The sequence below is a fragment of the Mytilus galloprovincialis genome, chromosome 6 (genome assembly GCF_965363235.1).
Source record: "Mytilus galloprovincialis chromosome 6, xbMytGall1.hap1.1, whole genome shotgun sequence".
Taxonomy (NCBI): Eukaryota; Metazoa; Mollusca; class Bivalvia; order Mytilida; family Mytilidae; genus Mytilus; species Mytilus galloprovincialis.
The window spans coordinates 39,038,275-39,059,146 of record NC_134843.1 but is presented as its reverse complement, the minus strand read 5'-3'; the positions used below and the strand labels follow the sequence as shown (position 1 = coordinate 39,059,146).

At 31.3% G+C, this 20,872-nt stretch overlaps 1 protein-coding gene across 1 annotated transcript in view; it reads left to right on the top strand.

Moving 5' to 3' along the window:
• The first annotated feature begins 756 nt into the window (after positions 1-756).
• The window catches only part of LOC143078587 (uncharacterized), a 336,725-nt gene continuing 316,609 nt past the window's right edge, over positions 757-20,872 (top strand). The window contains exons 1-2 of the mRNA XM_076253444.1: positions 757-777; positions 1,255-1,359. Of these exons, the coding sequence (XP_076109559.1) occupies positions 757-777; positions 1,255-1,359 (126 nt within the window). The remainder of the gene's footprint in view (positions 778-1,254; positions 1,360-20,872) is intronic.

The following is a 20,872-nucleotide window of genomic DNA, read 5'->3' as shown; positions in this document are numbered from 1 at the left end:
AGCCTTTTTCAACTGATTTTTATATTTCGTTCTTATGTTGTACAGTTACACCACTGTCCCAGGTTAGGGGGGAGGGTTGGGATCCAGCTAACATGATTAACCCCACCCCATTTTGTATGTATGTGCCTGTCCCAAGTCAGGAGCCTGTAATTGTCGTTTGTTGCTGGGTTACATATTTGTTTTTCGTTCATTATTTTGTGCATCAATTCGGACATTAGTTTTTTCGTTAGAATTGATTTACATTAATTTTGTCAATTTTTGGGCCTTTTATAGCTGACTATGTTGTATGGGCTTTGCTCATTGTTGAAGCCGTACGGTTACCTATACTTGTTGATTTCTGTGTCATTTTTGTCTCTTGTGAAGAGTCGTCTCATTGGCAATCATACCACATCTTCTTATTTATTTAAATAACTACGTCTGAGTCAGTGACAACTCTACAACAGATTTATCCATCGGATCACCAGCAATGATGGTGAGATATATATATATATATATATGTCTACGTAATTCCCCCCTGTCGTAAAAAATTCCTATGGTGATAACTTCATAAAAAATCGTTTTCCGAATAGACTATTTCTGTAATTTTGTCTTCCACCTATTTAAAAGTGTGTATTTTGAACTACTCTGCTTTTGAACTGATACATCGTATACAATAATAGTTAAAAAATAACTCTATTGTAGTTTTTTCTTTCATGACAGATGATATTTTACGTGAAATTGACATTATTTGTAAGGTCAAGGTCATTTTGACTTTATATGGTTGAAACTTCATATAAAGTATTTTGAATTTTGTAATTGAAAACGACTTTTTGCGAAATTGTTTGTGAAGAAATATCTACAATTTAGTTCTTATACAAATATCTACTATTAATGAAGCAGAATCTGTATAAGTTTGTTATTTAACAGTAAATATAAGAGGAAAACAAATCAAAATAAAATAATGAATTGTTTTAAATTGTGAAGTTGACCATTTAACTTTCGTTTTAAAATCTTTTGAACCATATCTGATCCTTACAACAGGCTTATAGTACATGGTTTCCTCTTTCAAATGACATGTTATTTAGCTTTTTGTTCGGTAGAAAGATTAAATCAAAGAAATTCTGTCCTTTGACACCCCACAAGAATGGACGCAAATATACAAGGACCTGTTTTCAAAGTTTTTTAAATGTTGTGCAGAATTTATAAATGCTCATGATACCATTCTTCCAGGATTATTACATACCATTTACAGACTTGTATATGTTATCATTATAGGAAGGTAAAACAGCATTACATTTAGCAGCTGAGTGTGGATGGTTAAAGGTAACACAATGGCTTGTTGACGAAAAGGGAATGGATCCCATGGTTAAGACATTGCAGGTAACATTTTCAATTAGAAACGTAGTGTTATTCCTATAGTGAATCACGTAAAAAGTGTTTTGAATTACATCGCTCTTTAATTTTGAATTATTATATAGTTTTTAAATGTGGTGCAGAACTTAAATATACTCATACATAGTATTTCCCAGATTATCACATAATATTAACAGACTTTTATATGTTTTCAATATAGGAAGGTCAAGATATTGTTTTTTTTAAATCCTGTTGAACCCTCCCTCAAGAAAATCAAATCGGTGCCCCCTTAAAAACATATAAAAACATATGAACACCAAAAGATTCTTTAATACACGCTGTATTTAACATAGATGTAAATATATATAAACTATCTTGTTGAATAAAGCTGTTGCTCATATCTTTTTCAACCGAATAAAAAATGGTCATATTGTCAAAATGTTGCTTGTGACCTTTCTGCACTAAAGAGTCTAATAACCTGTTTATTAACAAAATTAACATGATTTTAAAAGGCTCGATTAAGTTTTCTATAGTTTACAATTTCCGGGGCCAAAAAAATGGCTTTGATCATAAAAACCTTTTGCTCGATAGAACTTTACAAATTTGATTCAAGAATCAAATAAACTATATAAGTACAGCATATACCAATTTTCATGTGTTTGGTTAGACCCGGTCTCGGTTTCAAACCCACAACCATCCACTCTCGAGGCGACCACGCTACAACGAGACCAACAGAGATGTACAAATTCCCGGTCACGTCCACTCTGGGTTTTTGTCATATGTATTTCTATTTGTATCCACCTGATGAGTTAATAAAAAAAACTCAAAAATTGCCTCCCGCTGAGCCAGGAGATAATTTTAATTGTCTCTCTCAATAAATTCAGGTGTACATTGGTTGTATAGTTGTTTGTATTGGTGTGTAGTATTTGACAATGAGATCTGTGGGCAATTTATTACAGTATTTCTTGAATTGTGGGAAATGTATGATGTGTTGATATAACTAGAAGTCTCTGTTCATTAATTCCGGTATGGATTTTGCTGATTGTTGAAGGCCGTACGGTGACCTTTACTTGTTACTTATTCTTCATTTAGTCTCTGGTGGAGAGTTGTTTCATTGCCAATCATACCACATCTTCTTATTGTTATATTGACGTAGCGTGGTTGAGATCTAGCAAATATTCCTTGTTCAAAGCGACGTTAAGGGCATGAGGTATTGAACTACATGTATCTGTGAGTAGGGAGTTTTGACTAAATCTTGAAATCATAGTGTGACTTTGAGATGAATGACAGTTGTGAGAGTTTTCAGGTTAAAAAAGGAAGACAGGAGAAGACATAGAATGACAATTGCGAGTAATATGGTATTTCACTCGAACTTGTATGTTTTCATATAAACACGATCATTTTTTTTAGTTAAACAGTTCTTACTGTAATTTTTGTATGGTTTGATTATGTGGGTATATATATTTTTTTCCTTTCTCTCTCTTTTTTTTTTTGTTTTTTGGAATGGTGTTCTGTGATAATAATATAAAAACCTATGAAGTATCACGTTCGAGTAATTTTTAAGAAAATTCTACGAATATGCTTTCCCATAGGTTTTATACATAAACATTCTCGGAATTCAAAGCTTAATGGTATTTTGCCAAATTGTGATTTTTTTTTTACCTTAACTAAGGGAATACAATTTACCAACATTGCGTTCAAATTGTTGAGACACTCAAATTATTGAAGGAAAAAACATTTTCATTTTTCATATCCTTGAGTTTCCCACATGTAATGGCACCCTTTTTTAAATTCCTTAAAGATTAATTGATTGATTGTTTGCTTTATGTCCAGTTGCAAATATTTGATAAAAAATACAATAGGCAAGTTGTTATTGAGGTCGAATGGAATAAGGGCCGATAAATTTGAAAAACCACTGGTAAATTACCATTAATTGGACAGAAACAGAAAGTTTTTCTCGCAACATGCCATCTACCTCAAATAATTGTTGCAAGGGATCTCAATGTGCATAGACTATTCCACTTTCTCTCTACATGAGACTTCGAATTTATGGTCCCAATTCTGACAGGACGTGGTTACGTATTTATAAACCAAGATTAGAGCAAAACGGACGCCGTATTTTTGCAAGGGTTACCCGCTGGACGGAAGAAACAAATGACCCTGATTCTGTTTACCAGTCACTCTTCGGAAAATGCCTAGTATAATTTGTATATAGGCAACTTGCTGCAAAGTTTCATTCGGTTTGGTTTGAAACCTCTGAGAAATTGAGAGGACATCTAGTCATTTAATTCAAATAGTTATTATAATAATTAAAGATACTGTAACAAAGTCTACAAATCTAAACTACCCACCAAAATAGTGAGAAAGTGTAATTAAATATTAAAAAGTGTAACTAAATTGTTATACGGGGATAAGAAAGAGTTCCAAAAATAGGTAACCCCTAAATAAAGTGACAGCACTGTCATTGCTTTGGTAAGAGAAACTCGAAAAATAACTTATACAAAAAAAAAAACAATTTGCTTTCTTTAAAAAAAAAGAAAAGCAACAATACGTGAACCCAAGACCGCTGTCTGGTCACCAAAACAAAGTTACTGAATTTTTGTTTGCTTTTGAATTGAAATGATTTACTGTGAATAGAATCAGATAATGATGATGTTAAAACACCTTTATTAAAAATATGTAATTGTTTGTAGATTTTTGCCGTTTCAATTGAAAACAATGTTAGATAGTTGAAAAGTGTATATATACAGCTACTACATGTATTTGAATATACATTTTAAGGCTTTAGTGAGAAAGTGTAATTAAATATTAAAAAGAGGTCTAGTACGAATTGCGGAAACAAAATGGCCATCCTCCATAACATGAAAGAAAAAACAACTGTTATTTTTATAACAAAACAAAATAGAAAATGTATAATAGCATCTATATTCTCCGACTTTTTTATTCATTACTTGAGAGTGTACATCATTTTTTCATAACCTTTTTGCAAATCCCAGTTTCTACAAACCGGATGTCTATTGCAAATTGCACAAACCAATTGCAATATAAATTTAAACACTCAGTTTGCTTTATAATTCGGATGCATTTATTTTATCTATCATATCTTAATATTTTGTTTCCTGGATGCCTTCAATTATTCTCAACTCGTTAGAAGCTGTCTGTGCTCATGGTAGATATTGTACAGATGTGATGTGAAACCCTGTGGCATGCAACTTATAAGAAGGTTTCGTTTATTTTTCTTGAGAGTAACACACTAGCTTCATTGAGACCTCTTATATAGAGACTTATTTTGGTCTCCTAAAACATCTCAAATTTTAAGGATTTCCTGATTTTACATACATCAATCCAAATATTCTACAGGAAAACTTGGTTTTGAAGAATATCTTATTTTCAGAAGTTTTATAAATACCTTAACATACTCTCAAAGACCCAATTTATATAAAAAGATATGTAGATATAAAAAGGTACCAGGATTAAAATGTTGTACGCCAGACGCGAGTTATGTCTACAAAGAATCACCAGTGACGCTCGAATAAAAAAAAAAAGGCCAAATAAAGTATGAAGTTACGTAATTTATTCTTTGGGTAGAAAATCCTCAGCATTTCGAAAATTTCAAGGTTTATAATAGGACAGTGACTCAAAAAAGAAACAGCTAGAGGTAAGAATACCGTAAGTGATGATGATCGTGTCTGAAGGTCACATGCCAAGCTCTTACTGCCATGTCCTAAATTTAGATAAGGAAAGCGAAAATTCGCATTAATATTAGTACATGCATGTAGTATTTTTGCGCAATCTATACTATTAAACGAGAAGACCTCATTTTTGGTGTCGCTTCTCTTCCTTCCACAATAAATCAATCATCATGCCTCTGTGTCCTATAGATAACATGTATAGTCGAATTTGTCATCCATTCTTATGACTATTCAGATTGAGTTTTTTTGGGAGAAAAACGACAAAAAAGGAGTCCGGATATGATTCCGTCATCAGACTGTCTTTTAGTCATAGATCATACTTCCGGTTTGAAACATGCACAAATACAACCAATCGTATGATAAATAACTAAAATGAAAAATAGATAAGCCAATCAGAGCGTTCTCCATATCATGGTGTTTAGATCGCAAGAACCACAACTATTATACCTCCTTAGAGAGGACAATTATTTTTCGCGTTTATCTACATGTAAACTACGATTATACTACTTTAATATCTCTCTGTATTATGTCTACTGTTTTTTTTTTAAATGCTTACTATTTAAGGGGTCATACCCATTGCATATATATTAAAATAAGTAAAACATGTGACACAAGTACAACCAATTGTAGAGCGTTCTCCATATCATGGTGTTTAGATCGCAAGAATCACAACTATTATACCTCTTTAGAGAGGACAAATATTTTTCGCGTTTATCTACATGTAAACTACGATTATACTACTTTAATATATAGAGACTCTCTGTATTCTTTCAGGGAATTTCTATGTTAGTATAGAAAGTCCCTGATTTGTTTACTGTTTTCTTTGAAATGTTTACTATTTAAGGGGTCATACCACTTGCATATATATATTGAAATAAGTAAAACATGCTCAACTTCATCTAAAACTATCTCGACCAACAACTTTTACCTGAAGTGGGACAGACGGACGAGACGGACGGACAGACGGACGACCGAACAAACGAACTCACGGATGCACAGACTAGAAAACATAATGCCCATAATTGGGGCATAAAATATTTTTGTTGAAAGGGAAAATAGTGATTTGGCAAAAATAGGAAAAACGACAAAAAAGGAGTCCGGATATGATTCCGTCATCAGACTGTCTTTTAGTCATAGATCATACTTCCGGTTTGAAACATGCACAAATACAACCAATCGTATGATAAATAACAAACATGAAAAATAGACAAGCCAATCAGAGCGTTCTCCATATCATGGTGTTTAGATCGCAAGAACCACAACTATTATACCTCCTTAGAGAGGACAATTATTTTTCGCGTTTATCTACATGTAAACTACGATTATACTACTTTAATATATAGAGACTCTCTGTATTCTGTCTACTGTTTTTTTTTTTTTAAATGTTTACTATTTAAGGGGTCATACCCATTGCATATATATTAAAATAAAAAGAAAAATTAAGCCAATCAGAGCGTTCTCCATATCATGGTGTTTAGATCGCAAGAACCACAACTATTATACCTCCTTAGAGAGGACAAATATTTTTCGTGTTTATCTACATGTAAACTACGATTATACTACTTTAATATATAGAGACTCTCTGTATTCTTTCAGGGAATTTCTATGTTAGCATAGAAAGTCCCTGATTTGTTTACTGTTTTCTTTGAAATGTTTACTATTTAAGGGGTCATACCACTTGCATATATATATTGAAATAAGTAAAACATGCTCAACTTCATCTAAAACTATCTCGACCAACAATTTTTACCTGAAGTGGGACAGACGGACGAGACGGACGGACAGACGGACGACCGAACAAACGAACTCACGGATGCACAGACTAGATAACATAATGCCCATAATTGGGGCATAAATTTTTTTTGTTGAAAGGGAAAATAGTGATTTGGCAAAAATGAAAGTAAGGTAGAGATTAGAAGGAAGCAGTCCTGACCTTTTTCGGGGCGTCGGGATCGGGTGTTTTTAAGCTCGGGATTTTGGGATTAATCCTTACGGGATCCGGAATATATTTTTTGATTTCGGGATATGAATTTCTTTAAATTCTGCATTTCATGGTTCTAAGCCCGGGATTTCCCCTCCGACAACCCCTTAAATTAGCCTTAGTCGGTATTAGTTATTTATACATGATTCAAATTCTACCATTGGCATGTTAATAAGGCTCTCAAAAAAAAAAGCACTGATGGATTGTCATAGAAGCATATTTTATAGACTAATAATGGTCTATAAAAAGTTACATTTATTTCATGTTTGAAACGGTGCAAATTTTTAATTTGATTTGACTTTTACCAAACGAAGCATTGTAGCAAAGGAGTAGAATAATTGTGGTCGTAGGCCAGAAACAAAAACAGATGGGAAACAAATATCGGACTTTGGAAAAAGGGAGAGGGCTTTTGATACCTTTTATGTAATTCTCCATACATAATATCTTTTACAAAAAATCAACCTACAACAGTTCACAAGCTGTATATTCCCGCGATTTCGCGGGTGTGTTCTAGTAAATAGTAAATCGAAAGCATACAAAATAATACTATGGATAAGAACACGCATTTGCGTCATCACATTTATTAATCTAATAGTTGAATTCGGCTGTCAAACTACCTACCTCAAGTGTTTTGACTCCGGATTCATTGACATTTTATTCGGAATTTTTGTAAACGCAAACGATAGTGCGTGTGAACAGTGTAATGTATAATGTGAATTAATCAAGACGTGTAGGATAGCTGGTCAACATAAGGAATACAATTTTCAAAATCGTACCATAGTACAAGTATTAAGGTGCCATACGGTTGAATTAGTAAAACAAACAAACAAACAAAAATTAGAAATTTTATAATTAACATATATTCCTGTTAGTGATTTTTTTCGAAAAAATTCAATATAAAATCAATAAACACAAACGTCAAGTATTTACGGATGGACATTGTATTTATCAAATCAATCTCTTTTTAAAGTATAACATTCCACTATATGTATATATTGTTATACAAAATATAAGCAGAGACTTATAAATCCGTACTAAAACAGTATAAAATAATTAACTTGATATTAATTTGATAGTACTAATTACATGTTGTTATGATTATTGTAAAATATTAATTACGTTTTTTGTGAGATGCAAGGATTTAAAATCCTTGTGAATTGAAACCATGCAAGTATCTTTTCATTTACGACCGTTTGAAATTTAGATATTTAGCTAACTTTAATTTGGCATCCCTGCTTATGATATGCACATATACCAAGGTGATCAACCCTGCTTGTTGGTGCTCATAATGTTGCATATAATTTTCATATTTGTAATGACTGTTCAAACCTGTGAGATAATGCACGTATATATGACAATTTTAATTATATTCTATAAAGAATAAATTCAGTCTCAGTCTACACTTAATAAATTAATATTCTCTTGGTCTGGTAGTATTTTTTAATTAAATTAGATATTTTTGACAGAAATATCGTTTTCTTAGTTTTCTTTGATTGAAATACAAAATATCAAATGATAATCGTTCAGAAATAATCAGTTTATTCTGGGACATTATATTTCAATAAACTATTCAGGTGTATTGTCACAATGCACAACAACAGCATGCTGTATTAAATAATACACACACACCGCGTACAGGGACCGTCTCAAAGCATGAATTATATGATTGCGTTATCATTATACTTGGTATTTAATAAACATTCACAAAATAAAAACACATATACGTTTTGTCAAAAGGCAAATATGTTCTAACATATAAATGATTGTTTGACTGCAACCTAGTTTAGTTTTTATTGTTTTACTTTCCAACCTACAAATGGAATTTGATTGTTGAAATATACAATGTCACATGGTAGCCTATCCATAGAGGGACCGTAGCACAGACATAGATAACTACCTGTATAAATGATCGAAAATTTTCGAGACTAATGTCATTGTTGAAGGTGGTACGCTGACCTATAGTTGATTTAATCCACGTCAATAAGTCTCTAGTAGAAAGTTGTCATTTGCAATCATTCCACATTTCTTTATTTGTAGATTCAATTCAAATCAAATCAATGTTATTGTCATTAAACATTTACATTATTTTTGTGGCAATACAAATTTAAACACACAACAAAACAGAATACGAGACAAATGACACAGAATACAAAAAAAAACTTTAGTGATAGATTTACAATATTACAATTTTCAATAGCCCTCAGTTCTAATGAACTTTTAAAAAATAAGCATACAATTCTAACATGTCTAAAGGAAGCGAGGTTTGATATCAAACTTATTATTGTTCATCATGGAAATGAATTAAATGTTCATTATCTTAATGATATCATTAAATACATTTTGTCCATATTCTGGTTTACGTTGCAATTCATAATAAAATGTGATTCATCATCGATGACTTTGCAGGTTTTGCACAGTCTTCGTTCTCGAGGACCTTAAATGTAACGACCATTTTTTTTTATTCCAAGACTATGCATAGTCATATAAACGAAGTTTAGTAAACAAATGAATAGATAGAAAAATCATTAAACAATAAGTAAAAATTTGTTTCAAGTGAAGGGTTTTGTTTTTTTATACAGAAAACGCTTGCTACTTTCGTCGATTTTTTATCTCTTACTTTATATTAATTTTATAATAGTGATTATTTCATTTTCAATTGTTGATTTTAAATGTTTTAAATATGTAAAATTCTAACAGTTGGACACTTTGTCTTTAATGTTATTGTCTGGTAAAACGTTCTTAGCATATGTATACCAAGAATATACACCTTGTAAATCAATGGATTTTGACAGTTCGAAATTTTCGTTCAATAAATGTTTTAATTGATCAATATTCAGTCTAAAGATATAATACACAGCTACACCATGAGCACATGATACGCCCGTCACTTTTTAAAAAATAAAGTTCAATAACTTATCAATGTCATATCAGAAATTTATTAAAAAAAACTAAAGGGACGTTACTTTATAGTTATAAACCAGTCAACAAAGTTTCATGTAAACTGCTCAACGTTCTTGAAATATATTGACAGGAAAATTGAAAGTCACCCCCTTTTGATGGTTAAAATCCCATATCTCGGAAACGTTAAATCTGAAATTTATAAAACTTAAAAGGGAACTTACGTTAATTCATATAAACAGTTCACCAAAGTTTCATGAAAAATTATCAAAGCAATTTGAGTTATTGTCCGAAAACTGTAAACCCTTTTAATAAATAAAACCCCATTCCTCGGAAACGTAAAATCTAAAATTAATAAAAATCGAAAGGGAGCTCATGTTAATAGATATATCGAATTCCCCAAAGTTTCTTGCAAAATTGGTGGTAGTGTTTTGGGTTATTGTTCGAAAACAGGAAAATGCCCCATCTGTAATGAATAGAAACCCATAACTCGGAAATGTAAAATAAAAAATTAATAAAAATCGAAAGAGAGCTCAAGTGAATAGATATAAATAATTCACCAAAGTTTCATGCAAATTGGTGTAAGCGGATTTGAGTAATTGTCCGACCTGTTGACGACGGAAGGACGGACGGACAAACGGACGGACTGGCGGACGGATATAATATATTATAATACGACCCGTAAACGGGCGTATAAAAAGATTGGGTAGTAATTAAATTTTCCAACTGGAAGTCTACCTGGTTTAAATCTCACAGCTATATTTGATGAGGTCTTCTTGGTTCCAAGAAGGTATTAACAAAAAAGTTAGATTATTTTAAAAGGTGTTTCATCAATAAATTCTGTGGTCAGCTCTATGCTTTGCCCTATGGTACTAAAGCATATAATTCATGTAGGAAATTTCAGATGGGTTTGACCAATTTATCAAAGAGAGTTTTGACACCGAAATAGGTAATATGCACCGAGAGGCTGTCTTTGCTCTAAAGGAACATAATACTTACCTGTCGTCTTTTGCGAACTCGTCGAGACTATGTTTATGATTACCATTACACTTTGATAGGTAACCTAAAACATATATTCAGTTGCATTCTGTAGCATGTTACCTTTAAATTATACAAAAGGGGGACTATAATTTGTCTGTTATTGAATAACCGTAGTTTTTGTCTTTTTGATATTTAAAGTTAGTTGCCAATCGTCACGAAAATTGTTAAGTTCACCAAGACTGTTTTGTAAGACTTCCTTACCTTCGATCATGATTAGAAAGTCATCTGCAAATGAAAGTGAAACAACATAAGAGTTTGATAATTTACGGGTCTGCACTCCTCAGTGTTAAAGCTTGGACTAAGGTAATTTCTAAAGATTTTCAAATAGGGTGGGGCTGATGGAATCCCCTTGTTTTACCCCGCTTAGTATTTTAAAATATTCTGAATGATTCAAGACTTATGTAATACAATGTAAGAATAAATATGATTTGTTCCATTGCACTGGATAATAGCCAGTTTTTTTTTTTTGTTTTTTTTTATATTTAATTAAACAGGTTAGTTAATGATCAGAAGTTATTTTAACATTACTGCTATACTTCAGTATTTCATTAACAATGCCATCAGAACCACTTAGTTTGCCTGTCTTTAGACTTTTAAGAACCCATTAATTTTTTCCGCTTATATAATTGATTTGTTTGGTTCAGCATTAATAATTTTCAATATGTTTTCAATGCTAGAAATTTCTTGTTTGAGAGTTTCTCAAAAGTTAATTTCTTATTAGCCTGTTTTTTTTTGTGTTTAACATTTAACGAAGGTTTCATTATCTTGTTACTAATAATATTTAAAGATTTTTATTGTTCAAATATTGTTATGTCGGACCACTTTTGTCTAACAAGTTTTCTGTTGGTCTTTCTTTTTCTCACAATTCGGCATGATGTGTCTGCTATCTATTAAGCTCTTCAGTTGCCGAATTAATTCCATTTTGGCCCACTGTAAATGTTTTGGAATCAACATTTATAATATCATTCATAATAATTTCATCACAGAGAGCATTTACAATGTTTGCTATAAACTCATTAGTCCATTCTATAACAGTATTTTGGCAGTTAGTAATAAGTCATTCTGATGAAATATTCTTTCTCAATTAATATTTGAGACGTAGTTTAATCTGTGAATGATCAGAAAAGCAACTAATTTGCAGAAAAATATAGAATTGAGGACAGAAGATGTTCACTAGCTGTATCAATTTTACTATTTATATTAATCAAGAAGTGTTGTAGATATAATAATGAGCAAGAATATCATATCATCTTTTGGAAAGTTTCTCGATAAATCACAACGTATAATTAGTCTCGATTTAAATTGTCAACTATCACAGTTTTATTGGAATTTATCTATGGAACATAAAATATCATCATCCTAAATATGCACGTAATATTTGCTGCTTCACTATAATCATCAATCCTTGTAATTCCTAGATTTCCATCCTTATAAAAGTTGACATAGCCAGCGCCATACCTGTATTGAAGGATTATGTTTTTCCTTTAATCGTTTATCTCGGATTTTAATAGTATTGATTTGGTATTCGAAAAGGCTAGTATTCTTATCAATAGTAATCTCATTTATTAACACGGTAAGGTAATACTAGAATTTAACCATTTTATTCCTCATTATTGATGAAAAACAGATATTTGAAAGTCTTTGTTTCATCAGTCTACGTATCTTGCAATTGATTTCTATTCCGGTGGTCTATTCTGTCTACACCCCATACAGTATACAAGGAATGATAATATGCGAAATAAGGCGGATAATGATGACTAGGAAAACATAAAGAATATAGTTGTTGCTGTTTCCTTGACAAATTCTCATAATCCAAAAGAAAAATTCAATTCAAATGTTGCATTTCACTTTTGATATAAGATATCAAAAACGGAAAACGAAAACACTTTGTTTTGTGTTTTTTTTTTTCGTTTTTAATTTCTTAAAACGAAAAACGAATGGACCGACGGTCCGTGTATATCTGCGTTCATTCGTTTTTCATTTTGAAAACAGAAAAAATCAACGAAAATATGTTTTCGTTTTTCATTTTTGAATTCTCAGAAACAAAAATATATATTGTCATTATAGGAAGGTAAAACAGCATTACATTTGGCAGCTGAAAATGTAGATTTGGAGGTAACACAATGGCTGATTGAAAAAAAAAGGAATGGATCCCATGGTTAAAACATCTCAGGTAACATTCGATATTATATACATTGAACTTAGTGATATGTTTTGGTGAATGACTTACATAAGTTTTTTTTTAAATAAAATTGCATTTATTGATTTGTCAGAATTGTATTTTTTTTAGTCTGTAGAATTTTGAAATGATAAATTAATGATAGGTTCATGTACTTCAAATAGACTATACATAAATGTTCATTGCCTCACTTAATTGCTTAAAAAGAATTATTTACTCTAAAATGATTAAAAACTTAATTTGTTTTGAAAAATAAAAATCATTATCCGTAATGGAATTCTGATTTTTAGTACATGTACAATGGTTCAAAAGAAAAAAGGTTGACTTTCCTTTAGACGAAAGCACAGGTCTGAGAATGGGAAAATAATTTGACCATCACTTTAAATTATGTGGTGTCTCTAAGTATTAGATATATTGTGTAATTTTTCTTATTTGACTGTATACTATAGTATATGATGATATTTCTGAGCTTCACTAAATTTTGTTTTACCAAATAAATGATAGACGGAATATTCCAAAAAGTATTTGTCGTGTAAATATTGGTTTTAACAGTTGTATAAGGTTAATACACCAAATAGAACATTATTTGTGTCTGTCGGTACAGGAAATTAGATTTGTTCTGAAGTTTGGAACAGTTTTTATCAGACATAATATAATTTCAGAAACCATAGCACCTCTTTTTTTCAAACATTTATAAATAACCAGTCAATCGTGTGATTACACATTGATCGGGATTTTGTGTCATTGGTAGTAAAATTTACATTTCTTGAACAATGAAATCTGGGGATATTTGGTCAATTAAAACAATTCCTTTACTTCACACATGACATAGGTAAAATCTCTTTGTTCTTACTGTGCTATAATCTGGATAATGCACAGTAAATGTGTGCATTAACTACCTCAGATATACTGCACAGTTCAACAGTTCTCATACCTTAAGGGGACGGATCCTGGATTTTGACAGGCGTGTAATTACATAAAATTTTAAAAATATCACCTAGTGTCGCGAGACTAGAAACAATTTGACGGTTTTAGTGTAAAAATATGAAAAAGAAAGTGTTTCTCATTCCTTAAACAAGGACCTACAATATTTTATGATATTTTGTGTACAATGTCAATCTGAAAGCAGTGTTTCAAAGTCAAACCAGTTAATATTTTTTTTTATTCTGCCAAAAAAGAAATGTATTTTAGAATATCCAAATAAATGAAATCTGATTTGGATTAGTTTTGTGCTCAATGGAATACATTACGACTTTTTGAATATTTATTCCTATTAAGTGACTATTTTGGGATCGAATATAATGAGGATCATGTTCAAGTTTGTTTCAAAATACGTTTAGATGGACATGTCTTTAAAAATTAATACAGTAGAAAAAGATAGTTCGGGGGGGGGGGGGGGGAGGGAGAAGGTGGGTGGATAGAGTTGAAGATTTGAAAGAGAAATGTTTTTTCTGTTTGTTTAACATTCTAAATGTAGGTACTAGCATCTCTCCTCGGTTCATCTTTCTCTAGGCATAACATTGAGGGGAACAAAAAGCAATTAATCTATACCCTTTAAGTTATGATTTTTCATACACCGATTTGAAAGTACACAAAACTGAACTAAAACTGTAGGAGATGTAGGTTATACGTCCATAAGGCAGCAATCAAACGACAAAAACAACTAATGACATCTAGAGGGCAATATATAGTTTTCAACAACAGATATATTAAACTGTCTACACAATAGGTAAATTCTTAATCGTCACTTATTTATATAAAAATTGTGAATAAATTGACCAGAAACGATAAAAAAAAAGAATCTACCATTAAATCGCAATTCTTCAAATAATGTCTCAATTTAGGAAGAACCCTAAATAAAAAAATGTTAATAATCCAAAAAATAGCAATCTTTTACTACATAAAGGCGTATTTCCACCTTTCTTTTCCCTACAAATAACTTTCCTAGGAGCCGCGGATAGCGGAATATCGTCCGCATATTTCAAAAACGTTCACGTAAATTGATGGCGTCATGTGTTAAAACAGTTATTGGCCAATCAAATCGGTATATATCATTTAATCAGCACGACTCGGGATGACCCTTTAACCGGAACTCCTTCGTCGTTCGGGTTATAAAGGGTCACCCGAGCCGTGCAGATTAAATGATATATACCGACTTGCTTGGTCAATAACTGTCACTTAGTACGAGTACATATACAAATTATTCTCTTAACTTTGGTTTTGTTCCCAAATAGATTGTTCTCCCATAGGATATTTTTTTCCCATAGAAAATGTTTCACTCTTATGAATTGCTTTAATCTCCCATAAGATTTTTATTCTCCCTTAGAATTTTTTTTAACCCTTAGGATTTATTTTTTACCCTTAAGATTTTTTTTTATCCCACAGGATATTTTTTCTGTAATGAAATCCCTTACGATTTTTAATAATCCTGTCGGATATATTTTATCCCACAGGGTTGTTTTATTAGACAAATATCCAAATGGATAAAAAATATCCTGCAGGAAATCCTTTTATTTCTCCTAATGGATTTTTTAAGTCCTAAGGGAGAAAATATATCCTATAGGATATTTTTATTTTCTAAGGGATTATAAATCCCATAGGATTTAAATATCCTATGGGATTATGACTTTATCCTATAGGATTTTAAAAAGTCCTATGGGAGAAAAAAATATCCTATAGGATTTTGTCACTGTTTTCACTCCAGTTGCCGAACCAGGCGAGACACACCAAATTTTGATTAGTAGTGTGTTACCTAACCCCAGAGGTACATGTTTACCAAACTTGATGATTCTACCGTTAAAAAAAAAGTGTGGTTCCAATGTGCACTCATGAAAAGTGCAAACTAATCCAAGAACATGTTGTATGTAATACGTTGTTAAAGTATACATTCATCAATACGTCCTTCTGTCTGTCGGGGTGTTTTATTATTTTATTTTTTGTAGTAATGTAGAATTATTTTTAAGGGATGAACACTTCGACGTCTGTTTATCTATATTGGTGTATAAATACGCTACTACGTTCTATTTTAAAGGGATGTAAGAGTACACTTCGACGTTTGTTTGTCTATATGGATGTATAAATACACAACTACGTATTATTCGTAAAGGATGTATGAGGATTGACTGTATTGATGTATTAATACACCACCACATGTATTTATTTGTTGGGGATGTATCAATACACCATCAAAACACGTCTGTTTGTCTGCAGGAAATTTAAAAACACGATACCACGCCATTTTGCATAGGGATGTAAAAGGATACTACCACGTCTTGTTATTTGTAGGGGATAAATATATTCAATACCATGTCCGTCTGTATGGGATGTTTCAATACACTTCCATGTCTATTTGTAGGAAATGTAGTATATTAACAATAAATAAGGGGAACTATACTAGAAAAGCGGAAGTTCTAAACTGTAAATTTTATTCAATCCACTAACAACAACAATCCTTTATTGTAAGTTAATAACACTGTTAGTTATGCAACCAATGTTCCTTCATGCCAAATTATAGAAAAGCATTAACATTGTTGAAAAAAATGGAACGTGTTAATGCCTTACATAACTACAGTGTATAAAAATCATTAATATAATGTTCAATATGACAGAAAATTATTGAAAGAAAAGAAAATCTACATATTAAACATTATAATCAACTGATTAATGTCATAACTGAAATTTTTACCACGTGAGAAACAAAGAATCATTATCAACTGCCCGGTTTTGAAAACGCCCTCACCATACAATTCAAGCCAGATTTGTATGCAACCTATATCAAAGAATTACAAAATGTATATCAACATTGTATTTAAAGAGTTTCAAAATCAATGGCGATCAATTATTTGAAAATGATTTCTACAAAATAACAAGATGTACATGTAGTATGCCTGCCATTGAGACAAATCACCATCAGATACCAAATAAAATTGAAAGTAAGCACGTACAGCCTTCAAAAATGAGAGTAACTTATTCTGCATAGCAAGCTTTTAAAGGCCCCGACATGACACATTGAAACAAAAACTAAAAAAAACGAACTTACGGCATAGTTCAGGTACAAAACAATATGATTGATGATTGTTGGTTGCTTAAAGTCCAGTGGCAAATATTTCATGCATGTTCAAGACGAAAACAAATTATCAAAACAATACAATACAATAAGTAGGTCCTGTATTGAAGGCCGTCCGGAATGATTCATGTAGACTTCAAATATAATATTGCCAAAATACAAGGAAGAAAGGTAATATTTTCTCAAAAAGCTATAATAAGCCATTAGATTTTAATGGTTTTTTGTTTTATAAATTAGTTCTCAAAACGACAAACTTGAATTAAAACAGACGTTCTAAAGATATTTATACAAAATGAATACCCTTTTTTTTAATTATCAAAATCGAAGATGGACCCTAAATTATACATTGATTAATGTTGTAGGTCAATTTTTCCAATGATTTATTACAAATTTTAGCAGAATTTACGCTATCTGTCATTCTTGATCATGAATCAATTTAAGTATCGGGATTCAATTCTTACTTTAACATCGTTTGATTTACGAATATATTTGATCGTTGTGGCCAAGGTTTTCCTAAAGCTTGTTGTCCGAAAAATGCCACACATATCCTGAATGAGCTGACTTTGGAAAAATATAACCATAATAGTATGAAGAGATTTGTATGCCTAACATACAGGCTTTAGAAAAAAAAGAAGCATTTCAAAACCACTATGTAGCATTTTTTCTATCTTATGATAAAACAAAAATGCAAAGCCATATCTTACCGAGTGTGTTTTTTACAAAATCTCTCAAGTTATCTGTTTTCATTACTGAAAATGGCTTTATCATGAGTGACAGCAAATGAATTTTCAATATGATTTTTGAAATGGTCATTCAATCAAATAGAAAAACTTTCATTTGATAAGATTGTATGGAAGTGTAGTGTAGAGATGTTGCAATGATATGATTTATTTAACCCATATTCTCTATACAGCGCAAGGACCCAAATGCAGAAACGTTTAACATTTTATTTTTACTTTAGTAGATAGTTGTCTCGTTTTGGCATTCATACCACATCGCCTTATGTTATACTAGTATTCAGGTTGTCTTGTATTTATCTATGAGAAAAATATAAGTGTATATGTTAAGTATCAAATGGATTAAAAAAATATATTATATAGTACAATATACAATGAATATGGTAAAAATGAATATGATTTATTGATTTATCGCATTAACTATGGAGGTGACTACTGATAAGACAACAGGTCCGCCCGTTAAAGTATGGCCTTTTCTAAAAACTTTTTTTCTAGAACAACGCTTTGTACTCATAATGTATAACTTGAAGTTGTTTATCTCGTTTTTTCGGGAATTCAAACAGCTTCTCGGCAATGAAACTCACGGAGAGTCCAAGTATCAGTGGTTTTGATTGAAAGATAAGATTTGATTTTTATAAATATAAAAATTATTAATGGTATTTTGTCTTCAAACATACGAACTCGTGCAATCAAATTCGATAAAACGGGAAATGTTTGTAAATTAAAGTTGGTAATAATTGATGACAAATTAGGTCCATCAGCCAATATTACACGAATAATCAGGACGGTTCTGTGCTATTAAAATCAATTAAGAAAAACTCCAAATCGGAGTTTAACATATCATTTTATGGATCACAGAAAATAGACAAAAGAGATAAGTAACCACACACTGTCAAATAATGGTAACTCACTCATTGCTTGATTGATGTAGAAAAAGAAGGGCGGGAATATGATTACCAATGAGACACCTCTCCAACCAAGATTATATAATGTCAATAGAACCAACTATAGGTCACCATACGGCCTTCAAAAAGGAGTTAAACGTGCATGATATAGCAAGCTGTATAAGGTCCAGAATGGAAAACAAATATTAACATTAAAGTAAACTTTAAACTGTGTACATCCCAAGCGCTTTTCGGGATTGAACTTCATAAAAAATGTCAAATGAGATACAACGACAACGGTCTGATTTAGGGGACGATCATTTGATATTCTTATGAGTGGGGGGGGGGGGGGGGGGGTGGTATTATTCTGAAGTTGTACTCACTTCACCTGTTAGCAGTTTGGCTACTCTCTTGTTAACGGTTATTTTAAGATTTTTTTACAGCATTTACCGGGTAAGAATATTCATTTCCGAAATCATCCTGGCTCCCATCACCTTTCCTCCCGGAATATCCGGATTCCATAATTTTGAGACCAGTAATGAAATTTGATAGTCAATTAGCAAATAATTCAATGTTGTTAAACTGTTAGCACTTTGTATTGTGTTGGCATTTTCTTAAATGTATTAACATGTGCTAAGTTGGTCGGGAGAAATCTAAGGAAGACAATATGTCAATATTATAGTCAGCTCTTCGGGTTTAAATAAAGTCAGATATAAGGCATACTTTGATGAGACAGTACTCGAACGACGCAGAACTATCAAGATATCTAGAGTCAACATTCAGTCTTTTATAATTGACAGATGTCAATACAAAATATCAAGCTCAAAATCGCTTTATGTCTGAAAAACTAAAGAGTAAATTAAGCATAATTTGTCATTAAAAGATATACTGACAGACACCAGAACATTTTGTGCGTTTGAAAAATGGCATCATCTCCTTTTTAATCGCGATTAGTTGAAATATAAATTGTAGATAAAAGTAGGAGTAAAAAAACAGTCTAGTTTATTATCTTCAACATGTTCAATATTTGTATTTGATTTAAATATTTTTTATTTCTTTTTTATTTCTTTGCAAAACACTACATGGCCAATTATTACTATATTTTTTTAAATATATTTTACCATGGTCCTTCTTTACTCTTAAATAACAGTCTATTATATATTATAACGTCGTGCAATTGTAAAACAAGAACAGGTAAAAGACATTTTTGTAAGAGAATACGACGGATGACTAAAATAAACAAAATAACTGTTTTCTTGTGGTTAATTGTATTTAAAAATGATGATCAAATTTTACAAAAAAATCTCGTCTATACACGTTTTGAGGGGCTCTAACCTAAAGCACTTTCTCTTGAAGATGTTACAGTTATGCTGTTTACATACTATTGTATCATTTGAAGTGTACAGGCCTTGAAATTTCGATTACAAAAACAAGATATATTAATCAATTTGACTGGACAGAGAACACTGTAATAATTTAACATTTGCATATGATTATTGACCTAAATTAACTGAAGAACCTTGTGTATCTGGATCTGTTTGATTGACAGCTGTACAACAAGCTGTTTGAAAATCGAATTGTTGGAAGAAGTGTTCTTACTGTTTTCTTACAATGTCTGCAACTTATTTCACAGAATATCTCAAGAGAAAAAAAAATGCTCGTTGGTAGGTACATGTAAGGAACATTTCAGTATAACTAACAATCCATTTAAGTCGTAAGTTTGTTTTTTTGTTTTGTTATTTTGTGGGTTTTTGGGGGTTTTTTTTTTTGGTGAAAAGAGCTACTGCTTGTTAAGAATCTCTCCTAATTACGAACGGATTAACAAGGAAATATGTATCAAAAACATTCATTGGCTGGTTGTCAATTAGGTCGGTATAGGGAAAAAATAACTAATTTATAAAAGAAAATAAATACATTATTGTGAATATTTGAGGGAAAGATTTATAAATGTATCCCTTAATTTTATAAAACCATTTTGATGTGTCTTTTTAAAGTTTTAAATACGGAAACAAATAAATCACGTAACTGTCTTTTAGTCGGTCTGTTTCGTTGCAATAGATTA